General features: G+C 35.2%; 1 protein-coding gene across 11 annotated transcripts in view; it reads left to right on the top strand.

The window, feature by feature from the left end:
- The window catches only part of PAM (peptidylglycine alpha-amidating monooxygenase), a 134,304-nt gene extending 108,442 nt beyond the window's left edge, over positions 1-25,862 (top strand). For 6 of the 11 annotated variants that reach the window (XM_014261482.2, XM_014261481.2, XM_014261478.2 and 3 more), the window contains exons 16-27: positions 1,264-1,569; positions 6,246-6,375; positions 12,709-12,825; positions 13,332-13,404; positions 14,486-14,693; positions 15,340-15,540; positions 18,697-18,815; positions 19,761-19,860; positions 20,871-20,924; positions 23,204-23,416; positions 24,466-24,522; positions 25,052-25,862. In XM_014261482.2, the coding sequence (XP_014116957.1) occupies positions 1,264-1,569; positions 6,246-6,375; positions 12,709-12,825; positions 13,332-13,404; positions 14,486-14,693; positions 15,340-15,540; positions 18,697-18,815; positions 19,761-19,860; positions 20,871-20,924; positions 23,204-23,416; positions 24,466-24,522; positions 25,052-25,233 (1,760 nt within the window). In that variant the 3' untranslated portion in view covers positions 25,234-25,862. The remainder of the gene's footprint in view (positions 1-1,263; positions 1,570-6,245; positions 6,376-12,708; positions 12,826-13,331; positions 13,405-14,485; positions 14,694-15,339; positions 15,541-18,696; positions 18,816-19,760; positions 19,861-20,870; positions 20,925-23,203; positions 23,417-24,465; positions 24,523-25,051) is intronic. The other 5 variants (XM_014261483.2, XM_014261480.2, XM_014261486.2 and 2 more) reach the window with 5 other exon arrangements.
- Positions 25,863-26,596: the final 734 nt, after the last annotated feature.

The raw sequence follows: 26,596 nt of genomic DNA, 5'->3' as shown, positions 1-26,596 counted from the left end.
TGGATTGCCTTGATTCAAAATCATTGAACAGGGACTGTTTAATAACATGACAGATCCTCTAAGAATCATTTTCAAAAGACTTTATTTCCTCTGTCCCAGTCTGCAAGTGATGAATTCTGGTTCCAAATGAGTTTTCTTGGGTTTTGATTTTTTGTTCGTTGTGGAGGTGTGGTGGTGTTTGTGTCCTTGTTTATTTCTTTGATTTGTGTGAAAGCTTCATTATTTATAGTTTTACTTTTCTAAAAAATGTCCTATATAGCCTGTCATAAAATAATACAATTTTTTAATTACAAGTGTTTTGTTTTTGAAATAAAAGGATACTACTTGCAGTTACAAAGCACGCTGAATGTGTCTTTCCACTCAAATGACGTAGCAGTATTTGATAGAAATGATAATAGTTTCAGGCAGCCAAGATACTTGGTTAATAAATTCTGTTTTCATGTGGTTTTTTTTTGCTTTGAGCTATTGTTCTGCAATATACTGAAATGTTTGTTGAATGCCTAAGAAAGTTACAGTGTATTGCTAGCAAGCACATAGAGAGAAGATAGTTGTCCCTTCACTGACAGATGATACCATGACTAAGGATACTGTTTGGAGTAAAAGGAGTAGAACCCAAACTGAATAAATAAAAGCAAATTTAATGGGTCATGTCTTTTTTCTGCAGTGGATTTTATGGAATCCATTTGCAAATGGGAAATTCAGTTTTCTTACAGCTTTATCTTCTTATACAATGACAGACTTACAAGAAATATGTTTTTAAAAGTATCATGATTGTCTATTACTGTCTTTATAAGTGAAAAATTTTATAAAACTATAGATTCTTTCCCTCTTTGTTTCATGAAAATATGATAATTCTGCAGTAGCCTGAAAAATCCAGATAATTCCATCATAAATATTCTTTTACTGAAAAATGCACACTTTTTCCTTTCCCTTTTGCTTTCATTCTCCTTTTCTCTTTCTGTCTTGTTCGTTGTTCTCAAAAACATCTCTCCAGAGGTGATGATGTTTTGATGCCAGTGTCAGGTAAAAGTGAGCATCTATGTGTAATTTAAAGTTGGTAATGATTTGACTTTTATCTTTTTGTACTAGAAACCTGGCTCCTTCAGTTCCTGAGGGTGAAACCGTTCCTATTTGTTACTTTTGTCAATAACTGTTTGAATAACTTTGTTTCATTATACCTCACTGAAGCCTTCTAAAACGACTCAATCTGTTATAATTGGTTTATTTTCTGGTTTACTCTTATCTTTTCTCTTTTCTGTACAGGTGATTTCTATTCACTCCTTTCTAAGCTGCTAGGAGAAAGGGAAGATGTTGTGCATGTGCATAAGCATAGCCCTACAGAAAAAGCAGAATCGGATCTTGTAGCAGAGATTGCTAATGTAGTCCAAAAGAAGGATCTTGCCAGAGATATCGCAAATCATGATGAGAGGGGCAATACTATTCTTGTCAGAGACAGAATTCAGAAATTTCACACACTAGAGTCTACCTTGAAGCCTCGAGAGAACAGATATTTCTTTTTACAACAGTCTAAACATGGTGAGGGAAACTGGGAAAAAAAACATAAAGGAGGTGGGTTGGGGTTAATTTTATGCAATAAAATGCAATGTAAAAGCTGTGATCCACATTAGCAAAATCTGAAGGGAATTTCAGTGGAGGCGTAGAAGTGTTTTACATGATGTTCTTCCTAACATTCTCCCTCTAATTTTGAGGTATTTCACTGAGGTTCTTTTCCCCTCAACACCAGTACTTTCTGAACAGGACAGTATTGTTTTCTACTCTTAAGACTTTTACTTAATGATTTTGTATCAGTTATGCTAAAACAAGGATGTAGTAGTCACAGGAAGTGAAGAATTTAATACAAGTAACTACTGTAAAATGGTCATTGGAATAATCAATACATAATACATACATCAATACATAATCAATACATTTTATGAGTATGCTGATTATCTTGATCTATCAGATACACAATTTTATAAAATTTATTGCTGTAATTCTATCAGATATTTTTCTCTCATTCAGAAAGAGTGGTAGGTAATCCTGAAAAATTCTTCAGAAGTAAAATTTTCTGCATATTGATTTCAAATTGGGCTTGATTCTCCAGACACTCTTGTACAAACTGTTTTATTGTGCTAGAAACAGAATTTATTCCCTTCAGGTTTCTATGACAGCAGAAACCATGGAATTACAGTGTTTGTTTTACTTGCATTTTGGTCTCTGTGATATTGATTGTCCCTTAGCCTTACTTGCTAATGTGGAAAGCCAAATAATGCAGCATGTGATGAGTATCTCATAAAAGAAGCTGATATGTATGCATGAAAGCCATCTGTAGCCATAAGCTGTAGCCACACATGCCAGCTTTTATGTTGCAACCACCCAGATTGATGCTTCCAAGTACGTTCGTACACATATATGTATAATCCATCAACTATTTGATTTTTTTTTTCTGCTCATAATGTTAACATGTATTGTCTCTGCTTATATGAGGTTCTGTAACAGCGTTCAAGCACACCAAAATCCTGGGTTTGTATTTAAAAGAAAACCAAAGATGAGGCCTTTCCAGTTTTACATTGTGTGATCCAGCTGAATAAGAGCCTGTCAAATTGTTGGCATAGGGCCAAAGAAATAAGTGGTATGTTACTATGTGCCTGACATATGTGTAAATCATAAATAATTCCATAATCCTCACTGGAAATAAATGTTTAGGAAAGTAATGTGGATATCATTTCTGCAAAAGCAGATTGTTCAGTTTAGACTAATAATGTGTGGTGTGTATGAGGCAAAGAAGAAAATTCCTTTCTGTTTTCACTGATCCAGAGGAGGGAATGTCAGTGAGCTGAATAAATGGCTTAGTTTGACATCCCTTGTAGCATGAATTCTAACTACAGGAAGTATTTGCTTGGATATGTCAATAGCCATATATTCATTTGGAGAGAATTTGTTGGTGGAGGACAAATTAATAAATGAACTTTCAAATGATGCAGTTTTGAGATACAGGAAAAAAGAAAATGGACATTTTCTTAGTTAGCATTTTTGGGGGTGTTTTTTTATGTTTGTAATACCTTTAACTTCAGGAATTCTTGACCTGCAGAAGCTGTCAGTACCATTTTTTGGCAGAAAAGCTTCTGTAGCAAAAAAAATCTTTAAGCATATATTTTGTTTCTTTTTAGGAAAGTATTTACATATTTAAAATCTTCCATAAGTGAGTTTTTCTCCTCAGGGGAAGAAGTAAAGTTGTCTTGATTTAATAAAAAATTTATTCTCTTTGTAAAAAAAATTTGTATTGACTTGAAAAATTCTGTTTTCTCAGGACAAAACTTTGCTGTTAAATTAATTTCATTTAACTGTTTAAAAATCACTGGTATTAAAATTTTTTAATATTTTTAGTTTTGCAAATATTCCAATTTTTAACATGTAATTGGCCTGAAATAGCAAGTCGGTAATACAGTAAGTAAAGTTGTTATAAATGTTCAAACTTTGTACTACTGCTCTTCCTGTGCTGTTGTTAGTTTCTTACCCTAGAGTGGTCACTAATCTGTCAGGTTGATTTATATCACTACAGCTAGTACAATTACACCCTCTAAATAAGTCAAAGAGTGTAATTTTCCAATTTTCAAAACTCTTGCTGTGCAGTGCTTAATTAAATTTGTCAGGATTTGAATGAGTGCTCTGATGTTAGGGAGTAAATGCAATATTAGTTGAAGTTAGTAAAGTTAAAAGCTAGAATGATCTTCCAGGAAATTCAGGACAGTAAATTGCAATTGTGTCAATAAATAAGGCTTTCATCTTTCACTTGTTTAGAGACTTAATTGCATATTCTAAATCTAGGTAATTCATTCTTTATTTTCTTTTTTTTTAAATGAAAAGAACAACTTTAAGTTGAAAGGTAGATCTGGTACGTAGTTTAGAGATCTTTTACAACAAAACTGGTTATCTTGTTTTTTCTAAGTAATTATAAATTACTTCAATGGAGAAAATAATTTTCATTAGTCTCATATAAAACTGTTCTACGGTTCTTGTAGGGAAATAGTAATAAGTCTTAGTAATAAGATAAAGGAAGCCTAAATTTAATGAGTTTTGTAAAAACCTAGTTGCCTTGAGATAAACCTGTATAAAGGACTTTCAGAATGGATTTTCAAAGGAAAAATAAAATACAATACTAATTAACCAATTTTGGAAAAATGTGATAAAATCTAAAGATTTTATTGAGGCTGGAGCTCTTGTGATTAGATTGTATTTCACTGTACATTCATTTTACTGTTGATCTATCATAAATCTTTTATTCCTTTAAGTATAAACATTTTCTATTTTATAGTATGTCTTCTAAGAGAGTAAATAGGGGTAAAAATTTAGTGTTCCTATGTTTAGCCTTTTATTTTTTCTAGCTTTTTTAAAAACGCTCAGAGGCCTCTATCACATGAAACATAGACAAGCTTTCTGGAATTTAACATAAAGTGATACGGGATGAGCAAGTGGGCAAGTAGACACTCGATTTCCATTCTTTTATTCCTTCCAAAATCCAAACATCTGTGAATATACCTGGCACTACACCTGCTATGATCAACTCAACTGTACAGAAGTATGAATATGTATCTTTTTTTCTTTATTTTTAACAACTTTTCCTTTAGCTTGCAGTTTTTGTTCAGCTAAAATTTCTACAGGGCAGGATACCTTGTTTTAGAAGGTTCTGATTACTATGCTGGATACACTGCAGTTGCCGATAGATTTCTTTTAGCTCACCTATTCTAACTATGAGATTGCAGTCCAGACAGATAAAACATCTCTTAGTCTGCAGGAGATTTTCAGCACTGGTTTCATATTTCTTTTGGATAGGTCGAAGAGAATGATTTTCCCTCCACTGCATTTCTGTTGTTACTCCTCAGACTACATCTCTTCCAAGTGAAATGCAAGGGGAGGGTGTCAGGACAGATGGGTTGTACAGGTGGATTAAAGATTTTATACATTGTTTCTCATTCATTTTGGCTTTCATTGGAAAATCACTTCCAGGTGAAGGTGAATGCTTTCAGACTCCTTGGGTGGTGTGTTCTGAGGTCTGTGATCTGCCTTCTTTCAAAGCAGGATGCCCTGGCACTTTGTGAATTTGGATCTCTGTTTCACCTGCCTAGATGGTACCCTGGCAATTGGTGTTCAGGATCACATCAGAACTCACAAACTTTGGGTGAACTGAAAGTTGAGAAGTAAAGCATGGTTGCTTTCAAACATACTGACTATTAGTGAAGTGGCTCCAGTTTCATGTAACTTGAAACAAATTGCTTCTTATTCACCATCAGTTTGGCTGTGTATGCCTACATGCAGATTATGCATTGTGGAAATACCTGAATTATGCTCAACAAATTAATTTCTGAGAGGAAGCAGTGGTGGATTTCCTGACACGCAGAATGAATTTTATAATTTTTCTTTTATTTTTATTTTATCCGAATTAGTGATATCTCTTTTGCCATTGCATTTTTATTGTTGATATTCTAGTTCATCTGTCTCATAGTATACTATAAGAGCAACTTCTTGTAAATAGTATTTAAGCAGGTGATCTGTGAGAAATTAATTCTTGCAGTCAACTCTCTGCAATTTTTCATATATTGAACAGTTTGTGCTTTTTATCCTCGTCAGTCTGCTTTTACAAAAGAGATATTGAAGAGACCATATTTTTATCTTTTTCATGTTAAGTTTAAGACAAGTACAAGAAGTCTTCTTAGTGTTAAAAGTTTTAATAGAAAAGAAACCCCATGATTTACCTTCCACATATTTAATTTACTGATTCATAGTATTTATTATGCATTTTTTTAATAAAACACTGTTAGTTAATATTTAGATTTGTCTGATGATTTGAGTTGTATATTTTTGTAATCTTCCAGTGTAGAAAATATTTACAGAGCTTCTAAAACTTCTAGAGTCTGTATACATGTATCCTTTCAAGATGGAATAGAATGGAGTCAAAAGCAGTTAGATAGAAAAGAATGGAGTCAAAAGCAGTTTCGACATTTCTGTCAAATATATCTATACATAGCAGGTTCCCAGTGCTTGTACATGCTTTACTATATTAAAACTGTGCTTGGAATTAAATTGCAATGCATTGAATGAAAATACTGCATGTAAGAAAATGTCCATGTAATTCCCAATAGTCTGTACCAAATGCCAGTTAACCATATTTGGATTTTTTAATAAATATGCTACATTATTATCTGATTTATTTATTTATTTGTTTGTTTGTTTATTTATTTGGTCAGATTTCCATATAGAAGAGGCTATGGAGTGGCCTGTCTTAGACCTCAAACTAGGCCAAGTTTCTGGGTTGGCTCTGGACCCTGAAAATAACGTAGTTGTCTTCCACAGAGGTGATCATGTTTGGGATGAAAAGTAAGTAGAGAGCCTTGCTGAATGGTGAGGTAAAAGGTTGAATTCCTGTGTGCTGTTTATATACCTTCTCAAGGAAAGACAGATTGAAATCCTTTTTCAATTTAGAATTTTAGTTCTTGGGCTGAAACTGCCTTTCAGAGACTCAGAATAGAAATGGTGACTGACAATTCAAGATGATGAGTTATTAGATCTTTAGAAGTAAGAATGTTTCTCCAGAGGAAAAGAATATAGTACATTATGTCCTTAAACTGTATGATCGCATTAGTATGACATTCACTGAGATTAATTATCCCAACTCTCTGTGTCTCTTAGCAGGAATAATTAGCCTGGGTGAATAATGTTTTAGTTTGGTATTCTACAATTAGTACTTGGGTTTAAGACATGCAAAGCTATGTCCAGTGTATCTTCATTCATTTTTGTGTTTATGTACACTGAACAAAATGGGACTGTTACAAGTTACTCTCTCAAAGCAAACTTTTCCTACTCATTTGGTAAAATTTGTGACATTTAGAATCACTCAAACTAAAAAAAAATCTGAACTTTAGAATAGTAGTCCTAGTGTTTGTAAAGTGATGTAGTCAAAGGTATATTATTTTAAGAACAATACATTCCAATAAAGGGTACTGTCTTTATTTTTACAGGGTTCTTATGTCTTTGATTTTTAAAATTGTGTATATGTTTATATGGGTACTTTTGAAATTGTAACAGAATACTGGAAGGAAGTAGTACAAGCTTCTAACATGTTATGTGGTACCCTTTTTAAATACACCCTTTTAAAAAAATGGGGTTTTTTTCTGTCTTCTTTTTAAGCATCTGTTCTCCATATATATAACTGTAAGACTAAAGGGTAGGGCTGTTACCAAATCCTGATGAATTCATTTTAAGATAACATAATGTCTGAAAAATAGGTGAGGATTCTGAACATCATGATAACAAATTATGCTTAGAATAGTGTTTTATGAAAGAAAGTTATTTAGGTTTTAAGCTAAATAACATCATGCAGCAGAAAAGGCAATCATTTATTTCTCATACAGTATTCACATGCATCAGTGATATCTGCAGCTCAAGTGTATATAAATACAGACTGTAAAATTTGAAAGGATGCATTAAACAACTTGTATAACTCAGACTTTATCTGTCTACTCATGAACATAAGTGCAGTTCTTTGTGTTGTTGAATAAAGAATTGTAAGAATATTTTTAAATAGGCTGGTCCTTCTGAAATACATATTTTTGAGTATCTGGCAATTGAAGTATACCAACAGTCCAGAGCACAAAACTTGAGTTTGAGATCCAGCAGTATTGGGAAAGCCTATAGATTTTAAACAAAACAAAGGAAATTAACATTCCCTAAAACAGCACATGTGCATGATGAATCAACCATGTTGAGAGACAGGCAGAACTTTAGCTTCATTATGCTGTGGCAGCAGAAGAGGATTGGAATTGTGATATATTGTCTGGAAATCCATGTATGTACTACCAGTGTTCAGTAACACTACACGTGGCCTTCCATAAAGATAATTAATCATTAAGTCCTACTTCTTGAGGGGGCCTGTACCCAAGTTCTACTTTTTTTATTTTTCTTCTTTTTCTTTTCCTTCTTTCTTTTCTTTTTTTCTTTTTTTTTTCTTTTTCTCCTTTTTCTCCTTTTTCTCCTTTTTCTCCTTTTTCTCCTTTTTCTCCTTTTTCTCCTTTTTCTCCTTTTTCTTCTTTTTGTTCGTCTTCGTCTTTGTCTTCTTCGTCGTCTTCTCTGTCGTCTTCGTCGTCTTCGTCGTCTTCTTCATCTTCTTCGTCTTCTTCGTCTTCTTTTTCTTCATCTTCTTCATCTTCGTCTTCTTCGTGTTCGTCTTCCTCTTCGTCTTCTTCTTCGTCTTCTTTTTCTTCTTCGTCTTCGTCGTCTTCTTCGTGTTTTTCAGCATAGTTAATCGATGTATAGGAAACCTAATGTGGTAGGGACCCTTAAGTCAGCCAAACTACAACTCTGTAGGTCTTTTATATAGAGTATGGTGATTTTAAAATGTGTTTTGAAAGCAGACCTGTTGTTAAGCTGTTGTTAGCAACATGTTATTAACATAACATGTTGGCATGGGGAAGAGACACACAGAAATGTGCTCACCCAGTCAGCCTTCCCTTTTTATCTTTGGGTACATACATGGGCATTAAGTTTGAAGTCCCTTTCATGCATTGTGGTGAAAAAGGAAGGAGTAATAGGTGTTCTTATTTTTCAAGGAAAAAAATAGGGTATTTGGAGGGAGTTTATCATGACAGTTGTATGAGGGAGGCATAAGAAGTTATCAGACTTTTAAGTTAACATTTATTACTAGCTGCAAAAATACAGTTAATCAAATATTACATTCCTTGCCAAATTGTAAACATGATAAATCAATAGCCTGAAAGCCCAGAATTTATATTCTATTTCAGTGCTTCACCAGCTTAGTATAGAAGCAAATTAAGCAAAAAGAATCTGTGCTGTTAGGCTATGCACAAATATTTCCAGTGAATTATTAACATATGCCATAAAAACTGGATCCTCCATTCAGCTAAGTATAGCTGGTTGAATGATCTATGTTGTTGCGAAAAGCAACTTCAATCTACTTTAGAGCACAGAAGTTAGGCAGTGACAAGCCCTGTAATACAGTAGCAGCTTTGCAGTGGCTGTAGCATTCCTTCAGTATATGATTTTTAAAAAATAATCCTCTTAAAGAAGTAATGTTCTTCCACAGCATTGTCTCTTCAGTTTCAGAACAGTCTTTGCTATAAGCAGCATGTGTTGTGTAGAATGAAAAAAAATACGACTATTCAGCTGGCTGAGCAGTGAATCAACTGGAAGTTATTTTGCATTTTGTGATGAAAAATGTATGGTATTTATCCAATTTATAAAGAACTTACTGGAGAATATCAGTTACATTCTTGTTACTGCATTCTTACCAAGGTAGGCAGGCTGAGCGCAGTACTGCAATGGTGATGGATATTGATCAAGAATAGACCTCAGGATTGTGCCTTCAGAGGTTATGAGATCAGGTGGTCTGTCTAAATTTACTATGTGGCCCACAAGAAGGATATTAGATTTAAGAAGAAATTGTTCACATTAGTGTGAAATGGGCCAGATGAGAGCGAGAAACATAACTGTGAAATTATATTGGAGTCTGAAATGAGAAGTAGTAGATACGCATTGAATTTTGTTTGTCCTTCAGTATCAAAGTGCAGAACCTATCAGAAAGCCATGTTTTAGAGCAATATAACTAACAACTGTGTTTACTTGTTCTCTTTGTGTGGTTTCGGTCTTGCTGTTTTTAAACTAGAAGTCAATATTGTTTGTGTTATTATTTACCAGTTAAAACAAAGGAAGATTGCCTGAAAATTAATGTCAAACACTGGGAAGAAAAGAGTGACTGTGATTTTGTAGCATTGTAGTTATCCTGGAAAAGAGATTTGACAGGGAGAAGATTGAATGGAAGATCACTACCATAAACTCATGTTCACTAGAATTTCTCTGCTTACCATACAATCTCTTATTTATACTTAAAGCACTTAGTTCCCAGAGGAATTGGGAACAGCAGGAAATACTTAGGTGTCTGGACAGCACCGTTACTAAGAACCAAAATCATAACAAGGAAAGCCAATAATTATTTTAAGTAGTCTAGATAGTAAGTTCTGCAGAGATACAATCATGTTTTCTGTAGGGCTTGTTTTGTACAATATCTACTACCACTAAGATTCTTTCCTGTGGTGATTTGTGTAGATGTTCTGCAATTATCTATGTAGATTAAAAATCTGGTTAGTTCAGTCTGTGCATTGTTGGATGCTCCACTTCTGGTCATCCATAGCTAGAGCAAGCCCTTATGAGTATTAGACTCCTTTTAAAATGAAACTTCAAATTTAAGAGAACTTATCATGGCAGATTACTGTCATGAATGATAAAGAATGTAACAGCACCTGCTGAATCATGTTCAAACAAGAGGGTGCAACACCAGCCTTTTTGTGTCATTATCATTTATCCATTGTCTCCCTCTACATGATGACAGAACTCTGGAGAGTTTTAGAAATTCTCACCTTCGGCATAACCATTCATAAGTAAAAGGATTACTTACCATGCGACATTATTTCTACCAGAAATTAAATAGTTACAGATAGTTACTAAATGCAGTGGCAGTATATAAATATTATTTTTTAATCATAGCCTATGCAGAAATTTAAACACATTTTGCATTGGTTTTTCTGGTTCTATATGAAACCAATATTGTTTTTCCACATTAAAAATTCTAGATATATAAATATTTAATGTTATGGAGATACGACACTGTTAGAACTGTACAGTATGTTTGATGCTTTATTCATAGCCTTCTCTATGACTACAAAGTATATTCTTGTTTACCAAGTAGCATCAATCATGGCTGGATTTCTCTTGGGATTAACAAATGGATTTAAAAATACAAAGTGGGAGCATGGAGTTGGTCTTGTATTCATGCATTTTTCATTCACATTAAACACCAAAATATTTTATTCTGCTTACCTTCACTAAAAGCTGAACATACGTTTTAACAGGTTAGAGTAATAGCCGGCTTCTCTGTAAGGATACAGATAACTATATTTTTATTTTTTGGAAGCATATGATAATTTCATACCTAGTAAATGTCCTCTGAAAAGTTTATCCTGATTCTTAATGTATGAAATAGTGACATGTTCAAATGTTTTTTTATGAATATATTCCATGTGCCCTGAAAATTGAGTGCAATTTTGTGGGATTAGGAGTAATGTAAATAATATCCTATAGTCTTTTGTCAGCACACTGTGAAAAGGATAAGAACCTTTTCAGAACTTTAAGAACCTTCTTAAGAACTGAATCTTGTAGTAGTAAGCTCTAGTAAAATACTGAACTGCATATGAAATAAGAAAAAGCAGAAGACACACAAACATGCATTTAGACTGCCTTAGATGATACAAAGTTTACCTGATCTTACTGGCAGGTATGCCCTGCTGATTACCTATATTTTTTCTTAGGCTACACTGTTGAATTTCTCATTTCTGCGTTGCTATGGCAATGAAATGATTTTTTTAAAAAAATTGAAAAGGGGTTTTTACTTACTTGCTTTAGGATTTCATTGTTGCTGTGTTGCTTTGGTGCTCCTTTAGTCTGGAAGTCATAACCTCAGTAGAAAATGCAGACATACAACACTATTAACTTGAAATCATACAGTAGTGTGCTGGAGTCTGAGACACAGAGTGTGTGCTTTTGTCTTTGATGCCTGACTTTAAGATTTAGGAGAACACTGAATTTCATATAGCATGAAATTTATGGCTGTGTTTTCATGGTGTTACATGAAAACAAATGTCAAAGTTAGATAGAAAAGCTAAAAGTGTGAGTGTGTAGATTACAGAGTTTTCTTAAGTCACTGGGTGAAAAAGTTATAGTTTAAACTAGTTTAGAGAGCAGAAGACAAGATGGAGGATTTAGGGTGTTGTCTCTTCCTTCTTCTTTCTTCTTCTTCATTTTCTTCTTCTAGAGGTTTTAGGTAGTAGTAAGTGATTAGATAGAGAATGCCACAATGCAACACACAGGTTATAGGGTCATTAAAAAAATAATATACGTGTCTATTGTTATTTAGATAAAAGTAGATATAAAGATGAAACAGCCACATGGTTCAGAGCCATTTTGTGCCATCAGAGCCAAAGTGAGCCAAAGGAGCAGGATGAATTGGACTTGTGCAGAAAGTCTGGAGAGACATGCCAAGTTTTGTGATAACATCTTAATAAACACGAAAAACAAGATCCTAATGAGCTTTAGAATTTTTTTCCTGACCCAGAGAACTGAGATAAACAGAACTCCCCATTTTATTTTTGTGGGAATCCATGAACCTTTAGACAAACGCATAAATCAAATCTTTCTGGTTCATAAAAGGTGATTATTGCAAGCAACTTTCATGAACCAAGCTCTTCCTTGGCTACTCAGTAGTTTATATTGACTCTCCATGGTGAAATTCAGGTGTTGATGGGAATGCTTGCTCTAGGATTGTACTGTACATCAGAGAAAGCTAGCAGGAAAATGTCACTGAGTGCCATTCTGAAATATCAGTTGTCCTGAAGAACAGGACAGAGAGAGTGTATTCCGAAAGAGCTCAGCTCAGAGGAGACTGAGAAATCCAAAAGTGTGAGAAGTGCAGAAGAAATCAAAAAAAAGACGTTTCATAATGTAATAAGGTTTATATTTAAAGAAAGAAGAACCCAATAACTCCACATTGGAATTGAGCTACAAAACTTGGCTTTAAGTTGTGAGTATATTATTCATCAGTAGACTCTTCTAATGCTGGCTTTCTATTCAACTCTTTTTGTACAGTTCTTTTGACAGCAAATTTGTGTATCAGCAAAGAGGCCTTGGACCAATTGAACAAAACACAATTCTTGTACTAAATCCAAGTAATGCAAAACTGCTTCATTCCACAGGCAAAAATCTGTAAGTTGGGGTTTTTTGTTCTTACTAATTGAACTAGTATTTCTGTATATTTTATGCCAGTGTCCCTAAACTCATTTTTGTGTGTTTTATATTATGTTTGTGCATTTATATACAGCTGTGTAATTGTAGCCTCTAAGTCTCTTCAAACAAATACAAAATCAAAAAATACATCTGGCATCTCTATTCCCTCTGCTTTCTAACATTTCATACAATTGCATCTATCAGCCACATGAACAGAAGTGCAGAGCTCATGAATATTATACATTGTCCGTATAGATGCTAAGGTAACCTGAGTGAGATATCTGAGATCAACAGAATTTCAATACTGAGACACTCTTGTAAAGAAAATTTTAAGTTGTAAAGCTGTATTTTTCATTAAATGCTACATGTAGTTAGTATGTACAGCATTTGTTTGTGATCTGTAGATAAAAAATTAAATCTTCACATCTATATCATCCTTCCAGAAAAATGTTTTTAACTTCATTCTTCTACATTTGTGCTTGCAGATTTTATTTACCACATGGTTTGAGTGTAGATAAAAATGGTAACTACTGGGTCACTGATGTAGCTCTTCATCAGGTATGTGTCAGAAGCTTTAGTACCAGGACCTTAATATTTTGCTAAAAAATATTTTCCTTTTCCTAGAGATTTGTCATACATTGCTTATCTAGGTCTGTTAAGAATAATATTAAGAATATGCCTGCAGAAATTGACCCCTGTGCACTTCATGGAATATAGTTATGTTGAAAAATTTCCTACAAGGACATAGCATGTAGAAATAATAGAATCATAGACTCAAACCATAAAATCATGGTCTGAGTTGGAAGAGACCTTAAAGATTATCTTTTTCCAGATGCCCTGCCATGGGCAGGCACATCTTCCACAAGGCCAGGTTGCTTAGAGCTCCATCCAACGTGGTCTGGAACAGTTTCAGAGGTAGGGCAGCCAGCTTCTCTGGGCAACATCAGCAGTGGCATCACCAACCTTGTGATAAAGAACTTCCTTGTAATATCTAATCTAAACCTACTCCCTGTCAGTTTGAAACCATTCTCACTTGTGCTATCATTACATGGACCTGTTAGAAGTCCATTTCCATCTTTGTTGTGGCCTCCCTTCAGGCACTGGAATGCCACAGTTAAGTCACCGAGAAGCCTTTTTTTCTCCAGGCTGAACAATCCCAGTTCTCTCAGCCTTTCCCCATAGGGGAGGAGCTCCATCCCCCTGATCACCTTGGTGTCCCTCCTCTGCAGTCTCTCCAGCAGCTCCATGTCCTTCCTGTGCTGGGACCCCAGAGCTGGAGGCAGCCTTGCAGGTGGGAGTCTCACCAGAGCGGGGCAGAGGGGCAGAATCCCCTCCCTCCCCTGCTGCCCACGGGGCTCTGGTTGCAGCCCAGGACATGGCTGAATCTCTGGCTGTGAGCACACATTACCATCTCATGTTGAACTTCTCATCAGCCAACACCTTCTCCTCCAGGAAGTTTCCTAGAGTCAGCACTATTGAAAAACTAATAATAGATATTATGGTCAATATATTAAGATTATTTTTGGTATATAAATTATTTTATACACAGTAATGGGAATTCTTCCCTAGCCCATCTAGGTCTTAGGTTACACCTTCCATAACTGAAACCTCTTTTCTCTTCCTTTTGACTGAAAAAAAGGTTTTCAAACTAGGAGCCAATGACAAAGAGCCATTACTGATCTTAGGAGTGGCTTTGCAACCAGGCAGCGACAAAAATCATTTCTGTCAACCAACTGATGTGGCTGTGGACCCGATCACTGGCAGCATTTATGTTTCTGATGGCTACTGCAACAGTCGAATTATTCAGTTCTCTCCAAATGGACTGTATGTGATGCAGTGGGGAGAAGGTACAGTCAGGGCTCTTGGTACTTTATCCATACTGCTGTTACCATGAACTCATCATGAACTACAAAATTGTTGTTACTACTAATTTTTTTAAATTAATTTCTATAACTGAAATACCTTCCAGGCTCTACATGAATTTCAGTCTTGTCATTGCATCCAGATTTTGTCTTGTCTTTTTCTACAGCTACTTGTAGTGGATAAATATTTACTAAAAATAAAAAGTGGGGGGTTGTTATCTTGCTTTCAGAATAAATATTCGTGTGTCCTATTTTGTCAAGAAAATATTCTGACTTTTGTAAAGTTGAATTTTTTTCTTAAACATATAAGAAAGGAATATTTTTTTTGCTAGATTTATGCTCTGATTTCATCTATTTTAAGTTTTATGAATAATTATATTTCTGCCCAACTCAGATTTATGTATCACATTAAACTACGCTGAATATTCTCAGGAAATTGAAAATTCTAAATTTGGGATTTATAAAGAAAACACAATAGGCTACCTGTGAGTTATCTACCTAAATGCTAAAAGAAAGCTAGCTGACCTCACTCTTTTCCTAGGGTTACGTTGTGTGGCATACTGCTGTTTCTAAGTAAAGCTGATAGTTTCAGTGTGTACTTTAACACAAATTCGGGGTTTTTTTATTGCAGAGACTTCTCTAGGCAGACCCAGGCCTGGACAGTTTTGTATCCCTCACAGCTTAGCCCTGATCCCTGATTTAAGTCAGCTGTGTGTTGCAGACAGAGAAAATGCTCGAATTCAGTGCTTCAGGTTGGAGACGGGAGAGTTCACAAGAGAGATCAAACACACAGCATTTGGAAGAGAGTTGTTTGCAGTTTCCTATGTTCCAGGTAATCTTTTTTTCTTGTTCTTCATATTTTGAGTAGTTGCTTTGTGGCAGGATGTCAGTGTTATTTCCTGAAGTCCTATCATGTTAGCTTAGTACAAATACTAATTATCTTCCAGAGTAGTCCCAATGCAATGGAAAATTTGAGAACTACTTGTGGATGAGGGAAGCTTGCATCTAATCTCTGCCTCTAAGAACTGACTGATTAAAGTTATGTCAACAAGTAGATGATCTTGCTGCTTCCTGGTGACTGCACAGTTAAACAGTTAATAATGAATTATTATTAATAATAACCCTTCTAAGTATTCATTTTGAACTCCGTTGAAGAGAACAAAATTAAGACCAAATGATGAAGAAGGGTTTTTGGTTTCATAAAACAAAAGAGTTGAAAGCAAGCAGAAAACATCATGGTTTTTATTATCACAGACTGGTTAACAATAACTGTATTAAGTTTTGGGATTAGGTTTTTAATACCGATACTGAACGTAAATGTTAAGAACTGGATGAGGAATCTTGGCATGTTGGGCTCCTGACTCCTTAATACCAAATTTAATATCATGTTTCTCTCCTTTATTGTTGCCTTAGCAAGGCAGACACCCTGGTTCAGGAACAGCACGGTGGCCTCCCCTGGCCACTCGGTCCAAACTGCACACAAACATCAATGTGATGGATGGCAGAAACGGCATTTATTGCTGGAGAATCTGACACTTTATAACCTAGGTTCACAGTGTTACTCCCATCTGCTTTCATCACAGCTAGGTGCTATTGGCTCATTACGGGGCAATTACCATACACTGTGGAGGAGGGGGGTGACTATCTTTCCGTTACATCCCGATAATCTTCCTAGCGCTGGGCCCTGTCTTCCACACTTTGTATCTGCCAAGAATGTAAAAAAATGCTGTGCTGGATGAGATGCTTGATATATATCTCTGATGGTGGAAAGTGGCATTCTGAGTGTGTAAGCCTGGATGCATTTTGTAGTCATCCCTCTCCTATTCACCATGCATCCACAAACCCTTTATTTAGCAGTTTTAGGAGGTAACCTCTCATCTCTTCTTCATAGTATCTTTCTACAGACATAGAGTTCTGCCATTAAGTTCTAATCCCATTTTGACCTGACTTCTATTTTCTGGTTCATTGGCCTTCCACTGTTGCAGGCTCCAGTAGTTCATTATCCACTTGAATTTTATTTTTTTAAAAAATAAAAGGTGACCTAATTTCATTGAGTGCTTCTCTATCTCAGAATTTTGGGAGTTGAACAACTCAGAATTTTGGGAGTTGAATGGGAGTTCCACACTCGCCAATCTGGTGCCCCTTCATCTTGCCTTATCCTCTTCAAACCAAAGAACCTCAGCCACCTTAGTCTATCCCCATAAGCTATTTAATTGCTTCAGCCCCTTGAGTATTGTATTTACCTTTCTCTTCCAGCATCTTTAGCTTCATTGGAACCTTTTTGAGATGCAGAGAGTGAATGAGCACTCAGTACCCAATATGTGTGCATGCTAAGTTTTTGCATAGTGTAGAACTGTCCCCTTAATTCCTAATTCTCCTCCTTAAGATGCCAGACATTCTACTGAAATTTTGTCTGACACTCTATATGGAGACAGAGATTTCAGGAATCTTTTAGGGATGGCTTGGAGATGTCTCTCCTGAGCTGTAGCTACCAGTTCCAAGTTCAAACATCACATAGGCATGATCTAGATTATTTTTTTTAAGAAATATCACTTTAATTTGTCTTTGCAGAAGCTCTTCTGTCATCTGTTTAACAACTTATTCTTATAAAAAGTCTTTCTGGACTTCCTTAGTGTCATCAAGCTTTCAGCTTCTCCACAGACATCAATCTGCTATATGTCATTGTTTGCTGCAGTTTTCAGTCATTGATGAAAACTGTTGAATAAAATTTCTGACTCTGATCACTTCAAGATCACATTATTCAGACTTCTCTCTCCTGAAGAATTATAAGCTCCGCCCATAAGCTTTGCTCTTTGCTTCCTGTTTATTAGTGGATCTTTCATTCAGCCCTTTGATAACTCATGTTCAATAACCTCTGATACATTACCTTGCCAAGGGTTTTCTGAAAGTACGTCTATAGACATACTTGTATGGTATGTAGTTTGTATATATATATATATGTGTGTGTGTGTGTGTATATATGTATGTATATATGTATATGTATGTATATATGTGTATATATATATGTGTGTATACACACACACACACACACACACATATATGTATGTATGTATGTACGTGTATATAGTATGTCTGTAGAATCTGCTTGCCTCTGTGCTTTTTCTCTCTGTTCAGAGCTGAGGCACAGCCCTTAGAGAAGCCATACCAACTTGTTCTGACAAGCCACACTTACCCATGTCTTTTTCTTCATTATGGATTCTACCATCTTACTGGAGATGGATGCCATAATTGGTAATGTGTGTTCACAGGCACACTTTGGAGTCCTTGTAGGTGAGCACTACTTCAGCATTCTGCTAGCCTTCTGGAGACATGGCTGTTTGCAGTGTTGAGTTACTTAATTTGGTCTGAAGTCTGTGATTTCACATTTTGTTTCCTTCTAAATTTGAGTGAATGCCATCTAAACCTCATAAATTACTAACCTCCAAATTGTCTTAAACCTTGTGCTACCAGTTGAGCTGTCTCCTCCGATCTCTTTACTAGTAAAAAAAAAAAATGGGTGTTATAAACTTCTCAACATAATAAACAGAAAAAACTGATGAACCCATTTCTTTGCCATAGGCATCTAATCCCTGAATCCCCCTTTCACATCTCTTCCTTTTGTGGTCCTACTTGCTCCGCAGTTGACATTCTGCTTTTGATGCCTTGAAAGAACTTTCTGGTATCAGGTCAACCATCTGTAGCAAAGCTTTCTTCAGATTATTTTTTTAACACCTTCACATTCCTTTTACATTTAAACTATGTGTAAAATACCTCCTTGCTGGTTCTTCTCATTTGAACTAACTGTGCATCTCTTAAATGACAAAGTTTCAACTGTTACACTTCATTTAACTTTCCTCTTGTAGTTTCTTGTTATCTTCTTATTATCTCTGTCTCTCAGACAGCCTTTTTTCATCTAAATTATTAAAATTCCATCTTCACTGCAGTTTGCTATGCGTGGGTTCTTAAGGCAAATCTAATGTTGTTGCAGGTGGTCTCCTCTTTGCAGTTAATGGAATGCCTTATCCTGGAGAGGCAGAATCAGTGCAAGGATTTGTGATGAACTTCTCTACTGGAGAAATAATTGATACTTTCATGCCACTTAGAAAGGTAGAGTACTGCAAAGAGTGCCTGTTGCATATGACTATATATATGAGAACATTGGTAACATTCTACTTAGAAAAGTCCGTAAGATTATTGCAGAATGTTTTATAATGTAAGTTATTCAAAAGGAATTCTTTATAGTACTATATAAAAACACTAGAATTTTGGGTTTTAGCTTCTACATGTGGTACACATTTGAAAATTACACTAACTTTCAGATGATTCCTACAGATAATATTTTCAGACAGGATAAGCCTACTTTATTATTGCTGGTACAGTTCTTAAAAGTTAATTTAACAGAATGATGAAGGAATTTAAATATTCATATATTTTGATGCTAGTAATTTGTCAAAAAATACAGCTTATTCCTAAGCAAAATAATATCCAACTGTATGGTTATATCCCTCTTTACAGAATACTAGTGTGTAAGTTAAGGCTGAATGTTCTCCATGCAGTGTTGTACATAAAAATTGTGGGTTTTTTTAACAGTTTCTAGATATTGTGTTAGACTAAAGAATGAATGTTAATATTCTCACTTCTTGGTTTCACATACACTCTTTATTTGCAGTCCAACTATAATTATACTGAGAGTTATTTTTTCTGAAAATAGCAAGTAGCTGTTTTGCATACAAACTTGGCTAAAGTTTGGGCTTCAAACCAAGATTCCTTGTATTTGAAAATATGTAGTTCAGTGGATAAAATGGAATATAATAATGCTAACAGAAATAATATTAATATATTTTTTTTAGCAGTAATACATGGAATAACCTCTATATTGTTATTCCTGGAGAAGGCAAACATTAACTAGAAATGAAATTCCTCTCCTTTTACACCAGCACCTACTTCCAGTCTAAAGCAGGACTGAATATGACCAGGCTCAAGTTAGGGGTTAAGGAGGCCTCATGAAAGTGTGGGCACTTAAGGGTAATCTGTGACTGCTTGTCTTCACAGAGCTTTGAGATGCCACATGATATTGTTGCTTCAGAAGACAGAAGAGTATTTGTTGGAGATGTTCATGCCAAAGCAGTGTGGAAGTTTGTATCTGCTGAAAGTATGTTATTTTTGTTCTTAATATCCTAACTTTACATTTTATACCTTCAGGTCAGTATCACGTATCTGGTACCCCTGGCCAAGAGCCTGGTGACATAATGAGAGATTTAAGTGCACTACAGGCTTCACCTGCAGCAGTTATGTGCTGCTGCTCAGTTTTCATTAACAGACCACTCTTCAGCATTGTGGTGTGTTCTGTCAAAGAAGAGTCCTGGGCACATGAGTTACTAGGCTGCTTGCCTAGGATTCAGAGAAGTTACATGTTTTACAGGAATAAAAATATAATCCACTAATCCACTATATGGGATAAAAAATGGATGACAGACATAAAGTCTTAGGCTTCAGGATGTTAGTCAACCAGTAAGGGTCCACTGCTATACATGACTAAGCTAGTTATTCCTTATTTGTCTTGTTTATAATTAATGAATTTTCCTTTGGGGTATTTGGTATCAGCTGCTCTCAATAACTGGAGACTGGCCCAGATAAATTGTAATTCTGATTGGATATGTTTTTATCTGCATCTAGTAGTCTGAATATGAACGATTCTCAGCTTTTATTCAAAGAAACATGAGAATAAAAAAGTAATGGAATTTTTACAGGTTAGATGAGGGCAGTCCTTGTGTAAAATTTTATTTTTCGCTGAAGTATAGAAGAGCAGTGGCTAAGAAATCCTGATTCAACCAGCCTTTAATTCACTATGATTTTGATTATTATAAACAGTTTTATTTTTGTGGGAATACATGAATCTTTAGGCAAACGCATAAATCAAATCTTTCTGGTTCATAAAAGCTGATTATTGCAAGCAACTTTCATGAACCAAGCTCTTCCTTTTTTTTCCCATGGCCTTTGGAGCTAGTAATAGTTTATATTGACTCTCCATGGTGAAATTCAGGTGTTGTTGGGAATGCTTACTCTAGGATTGTACTGTACATCAGAGAAAGCTAGCAGGAAAATGTCACTGAGTGCCATTCTGAAATATCAGTTGTCCTGAAGAATTATTTTGTTTTACAGAAATGGAACATCGGTCAGTTAAAAAGGCTGGTATTGAGGTACAGGAGACAAAAGGTTAGTCTGATTCATAATGAAAATGAAAGGATCAGTATGATCACACAGACTAGGGCTGCTTCTGCCAAGCTGAAGGGAAGAAATGCTGGCTAGTTTGACTGTTTTGATTTTTGTGAATTCCTTATGGATGCAGTAGAAGGAAGCTTGTAACACTCTTACCTGGTAAATGCTGTTACACAGCCAACCTAAAAATCTCATTTTCAGTGATGACAAATGTTTCACAGAATAAAAATTTAACTAGTAGGTTAATTCCATTCTACCATCTGGTATGGTCCAGATTGGTATCTGTGGCATCTCCTTTAGATACAGAAATAGCTCTGAAAAACAACTGCAACAGTAACTCCTCAGCACCCTACCCCTGCTCCACAACCCTCCACCACCAAAAAAAGGGTTATTTGAAATGGCAATTGGTTTATATTCTTGTGTAGTCTTTCAGTACACAGCCTTGTCAGTCACACCATATGGCAAGAAATGCCTTTTTTTTTCTATTTACATTTCTTCTCATAGATTTACTAGACTTTTTATAAAATTGATCTGCATGAAATTGAAAACAAAAAGGAAAAAGAAAATGAAAGCATGTAGCAACAATATAAGGAGATGGTACACACAGAAGAGATTGAAAGGGGCAAAATGCTAATTAAGGTAGATGAAAGGTAATTTTAATCATTTGAATTCTATTATGTAGATAATTTCCCTTTCAGGAAAACAGTACCAGATTATGGTACTATTTATAAAGGCATTTAAAATATTCAAAAGTTCTTAACTGGTTTTCTCTGGTTGAATTTAGAGCTCACGTAGTTTGCTTCAGCCATGTATACACAGACAGAGAAAAGTCAAAAAAATACCAACTGCCAGTTGAAAGCATGTAGAATAAGGAAGGCTAACATTATGAAACAATGAAATGCTTACTGCCATCACTGTTATCCTTTTATTTTATCTCCACTGGTAAATCAGCCTGCCTGAAGCACTCAAAAGGGAAGTGTTGATATTACAGAGTGCTGTGTATCTATGGATATATAAATACATTTTGCCTTGCTTCGGCTGACACTTCTAATGTCATAGAGAAAAAATGCTCTAGTAACACCAGAGTAAGAAAATGGTTTTAAGTAATAATGTCTGAAATGGTTAGAGTAGGTAGGCTGCAATTAACATCTTTCAGCTCCACTGGGAGAGAAGAGCCAATGGATTTTGTGTCGTCTGCTTAATAAATGGAAAGGAGTGGCCTGCATTCTCACAGCCTCCTGGTGACAGACTGTTAGTAGTGTTTGTAGTGCTGTGACATGGGAGAAAATATATGGAGAACTGTAGCTTTGTCCAGAGGTGGGGAAGATGATGAAGGAAAGTTTTCCTTAGCAGTATCTACTTCTTGAATAGACAGCATGTCTTCATTGTGTCATTGTTATCCTTATTCTTGTGATAGCAATGATATTATTATTGTTTTATTAGTTTTGAGTGTAAACTGAACCATTTTCTATTCCTTCAAAGAAGAATATAATTTTAATTTTGATACAGAATCAAAACATAGTCGACTGAGTGTGTTTGTGATGCAGCTGCTTGTTAAGACATGCTGTTGAGTCTGACTTCAAAATATATAGCTAGACAGTTTTATTTACTGAAAGTTATCACAAAGCATATGCAACATCATAAAGGTTTTTCCCTGAAATAGTTTTTTTTCTTTAGGTATGGAGTTAACAAATGGGTCAGGAATGACTGGATGCAGTTTTCAAAAGCTCTCCAGATTTGTAGAACCAAAATTCTTTCATGGAATGTCACAGTTCTTAAAATTTAACCCTTTTGTCACAGTTTTAATATAGAGATCTTTAAAATTTTCCTTTTTGTTTTTGATAATATACTGGCATTTTTTATTCCTTTTAGAAGTTTGTTGTTTTGTTGTTGTTTTTTTTTTTTGGAAGGAGATATTTAATTGTTATTACACCAAACAGTTATTTGCTAAAATGCATCATTGGGGTAATTTCCTATATTTTAAATGGTGGATACTTTTTAGGACAAAACTGTTTGACACATCTCCTTTCCTCATTTGAGAAAAGGGGAGGAAATCTTTGCTAGTGAGTGGTATCATTCAGATTTTCTCTTCCTTTAATTTGGGATAACATCAGCAAAAGCCAGAAATGTCTCCATAAGAGTTTGCCTTTTCTTTCCTTGTTACAAAGCACTTATATAGGATACAAAGGTATCCTAGCTTGTTTTTTTCCTATAGCACCTTGTTCTGTGTTGCTTGATGCATATAGATTACATATGGAAATTGTTTTCTTTTAAAGAATCAGAAGCAGTTGTTGAAGCCAGATTGAAAAACAAGCCAGAATCGACAGACCTTCTAAGGAGTGTGGATAAACAACACTTGGTCCAAAAGGCCAGCAGCACTGGAGTTTCCTTTGTTCTTATTACAACTCTTCTTGTTATCCCTGTTGTTGTCCTGCTGGCAATTTTAGTATTTATTTGGTGGAGGAAGACAACTGTCTTTGGAGGTAACTGTAAGTGACTGTTCTAGAGAACAGGCTTTTATTATTCCAGTTACAAATATCACTGAACACTGGGGGCTGAGGGTATGAAGAGAGCAGCTCCCTGTGCCTTTGCCCTCCTGAACAGTTGCAATGGTACTGCATGCCAACTAAGGCTCAGCAGGGACGCAGCACCTGCACCCCCTGAGCCTTTAATAGTACATCTCAAGCTGGCATCTCTTCAGAACATATGGAAAAACTTTATTTGGTGTCAAGGCAAAAACTGGTATCTCAGAAATTAGTAGAATAAATTCATGTTGTATTGTCTAGAATTCAGAAATTTTAATACTGCAGTAGTTTGATTTTTAGTATGGGATCTTTAAATTGCTGAGAACAAAAGACTGCGTGGGTATTACAGAGATACAATCAAAATGAAAGGAGATACCATTATAAGAGGTTATGTATTATTGTTCTCTTCTGCCTAGTCAATTCTGTGAGTCAGACATGCCTCCATAATGTACATTAATCCATAGCTCTGAAAGCTTTAATTGGTACTTAGAAGTTATGTAAATGGTTCTAAATTTGTATTGTATAATAACATTATTTTTCATAAGTTGGCAGACTGTGATAGGTGTTGATCACTAGGCTTTTTACTAACTAAATATTTTTAAATAACTAGGTTATTTTGTATCACTAAATTGGTTTATCATGATACTTTCATCCCAAGAAGAAAACGTACATGGAGTAGACAACACAGTTCTGCCACTGATCAGGACCTACTGGCCATTCAGCAATCTAATGTGGCTATGCAGCTGAACTGGATGTCTTTTATTTTAAGATTTCAGCATACAGTTTCCAGACTCTTTGTAATCATAAATGTTAGCATACCAAATGTGCTAAATAGCATATCAAATACGCTAACACTCTAGTCCATTGCAGTACTGCCATAAATGGACTAGACTTCTTAGAGCTGCTGATGGGTTTGTTTAATGTGTGTGATTTTTATCAGAAAATACAGGTACTTATTTGATCACAGAACATTGGGGGTTTAGCTTATTTTTGAAATTTACTTTATTTTTCAGCTGATGGGGAACACAAACTTGATTCTAGTTCAGGCAGAATTTTAGGCAGACTTAGAGGTAAGTCACTGATGATGTTTTTAAATGCAGTAACTGGAGGCTTTTTTTCTGTATTCATGTTGTACAACAGATTTGATGGAACTTTCTCAGAGGAAGGATTGGGGGCAAAGATCAGGGGTTTTTGAAAATGTCTTTTACAACAACTTTCATCTGTCATTATCTGCCTACTAAAGTGGATGAGTCACTGCCAGTGGGAGAGCAGCAGCTATAATGAGTTACTGTGAATCTGATGTATGAAATGAAGCACTTTGAAACTAAGGGGAAATGGGTAGGAATGCCAATAACCTGAGTAGAGTTAATGAAATAATAGATGCTAAAAAAGCATAGTCTGAAACTTCTACGTCAAAGATGAATATTCTTCTTACTAATATATACACCTAGCTTTTGTGGCTCATGAGTTAAATCTTTAAAAACAGTTTCTGGAAGGACACTTAAAATAATTACCACCAGACTGTTTAATTAGTAGATAGATTTTTATTCCTCCCTTACAGTTAAAGCAAACCTTGTGAAAATCCTTTCCTTTCCATAGGGAAAGGCGGTGGTGGAATTAACCTAGGGAATTTCTTTGCAAGTCACAAGGGCTACAGCCGAAAAGGATTTGATCGGCTGAGCACTGAAGGAAGTGATCAAGAAAAAGATGAAGATGATGGCACTGATTCTGAGGAAGAGCGTTCAGCATCTCCACTTCCACCAGCATCTTCATCATCTTGAAACCAACCTTTGAGTTCTCCATTATACAGTTCAACCCAGAATGTCAGATTCCTTTTCCCTTAAGCACGTTTAAGATCTTGTGGATTTAATTGTAAACTGTTCTAGTCTCTGTGGAGCTGTACACTGGTTCCTTTATTTTTTGTCTGGTTTTAGTTACGTTTTTTATGTGGAGGAGTGTACGGAATTTCCATATCAGTGCTGTTGGTTTTTATGAGAACATCTTAATTAAGCAAAGTATTCTAATTGCAGGACTGATTTAAAGCAGTAGTATTTTATCATCAAATATGGGGATCTTGTAAATAAGTCTTACTATCTGCTTCATCAAAATATTTTTTCCATAATTATTCAGTTGCTAATTTCTGTTTTGTGCCTTTCCTCTTCAATGTCTTTAACCTGATCAGTACAGAGAATATACAGTACCACAAGAAAATGAAGCTGCTAAGTCTTCTTCTATTTTTTTAAATCACTAACATGATATTGCATTGAAGGAAAGAAAAAAGTCTATTTAATTTTTTTCTTCTTCCTAACTTGATGTGTTTCTGGAATGTCTTATTTTTAGATGGTATCACTGTTAGAACACTATTTTCAGAAGCTGAATGTAATTTGTGTAATAAAGTATTCGCAGAGCATTGGCTGTCAGAGTGTACTTTGGAATTTGTGCTTTCATTTTTTTTGTGTATAACTTTTGTAGAAGTTGCAGGGGGCACTTAACACAGTAAAATTTTTAATGTGTTCTCCCAGCAGAGAAAAAAAATGCTATTTTGTATGGAAGCTGGAAAAATATTTTGCTATGTCACAAGGTTGTTTGTTGTTTGTTGTTAAGACTAATAATCTGCATACATGTACAAAATCAACCTTAAACATTTAAAGAGGGATTTTACTTATATTATAAAACTGCAAGGTATTTCCTTAATAAAACACATGGTCACAGCTAAGAGGAAACCTGTGTCTCAAACTAAATATGCAAATTAGTCAGGGTAGGCATCTAATACTAGCTGATTAGAAGTACATATTTTCTTTTTCTCTCCACACTTCTTTTTTCATTCATTCAACACAAACCCTCAGTCTTGTAATGAGCTCTCATATTTAGCAGCAGACTTACGGAAGTCCTGCTGGATAATTACCCTCTCTGTATGAGTCATCTGTACTGTGAATCATTGTGTAACATTATGACTAATCAGTCCAGTTTGAGGATCAGAGCATAATTAATGTCCTTTTAAAACTGCTATTATAGCAGAGTGTACACAGCTGTAATTGCCACAGGGTTTTATGAAACAGTTTTCATTATCGTCATTGCAGGTGTTGTATGTAATAGGCTACTGCTGGCATTTAGGCTGGAAAATAGGCTTTAAGCGCCTTGTGG

Source organism: Pseudopodoces humilis, chromosome 4, assembly GCF_049639895.1.
Source record: "Pseudopodoces humilis isolate 2021_Gansu_Grassland_sample_001 chromosome 4, ASM4963989v1, whole genome shotgun sequence".
Taxonomy (NCBI): domain Eukaryota; kingdom Metazoa; phylum Chordata; class Aves; order Passeriformes; family Paridae; genus Pseudopodoces; species Pseudopodoces humilis.
The sequence above is the reverse complement of the archived record's forward strand: the minus strand, read 5'-3'. Positions and strand labels throughout refer to the sequence as shown.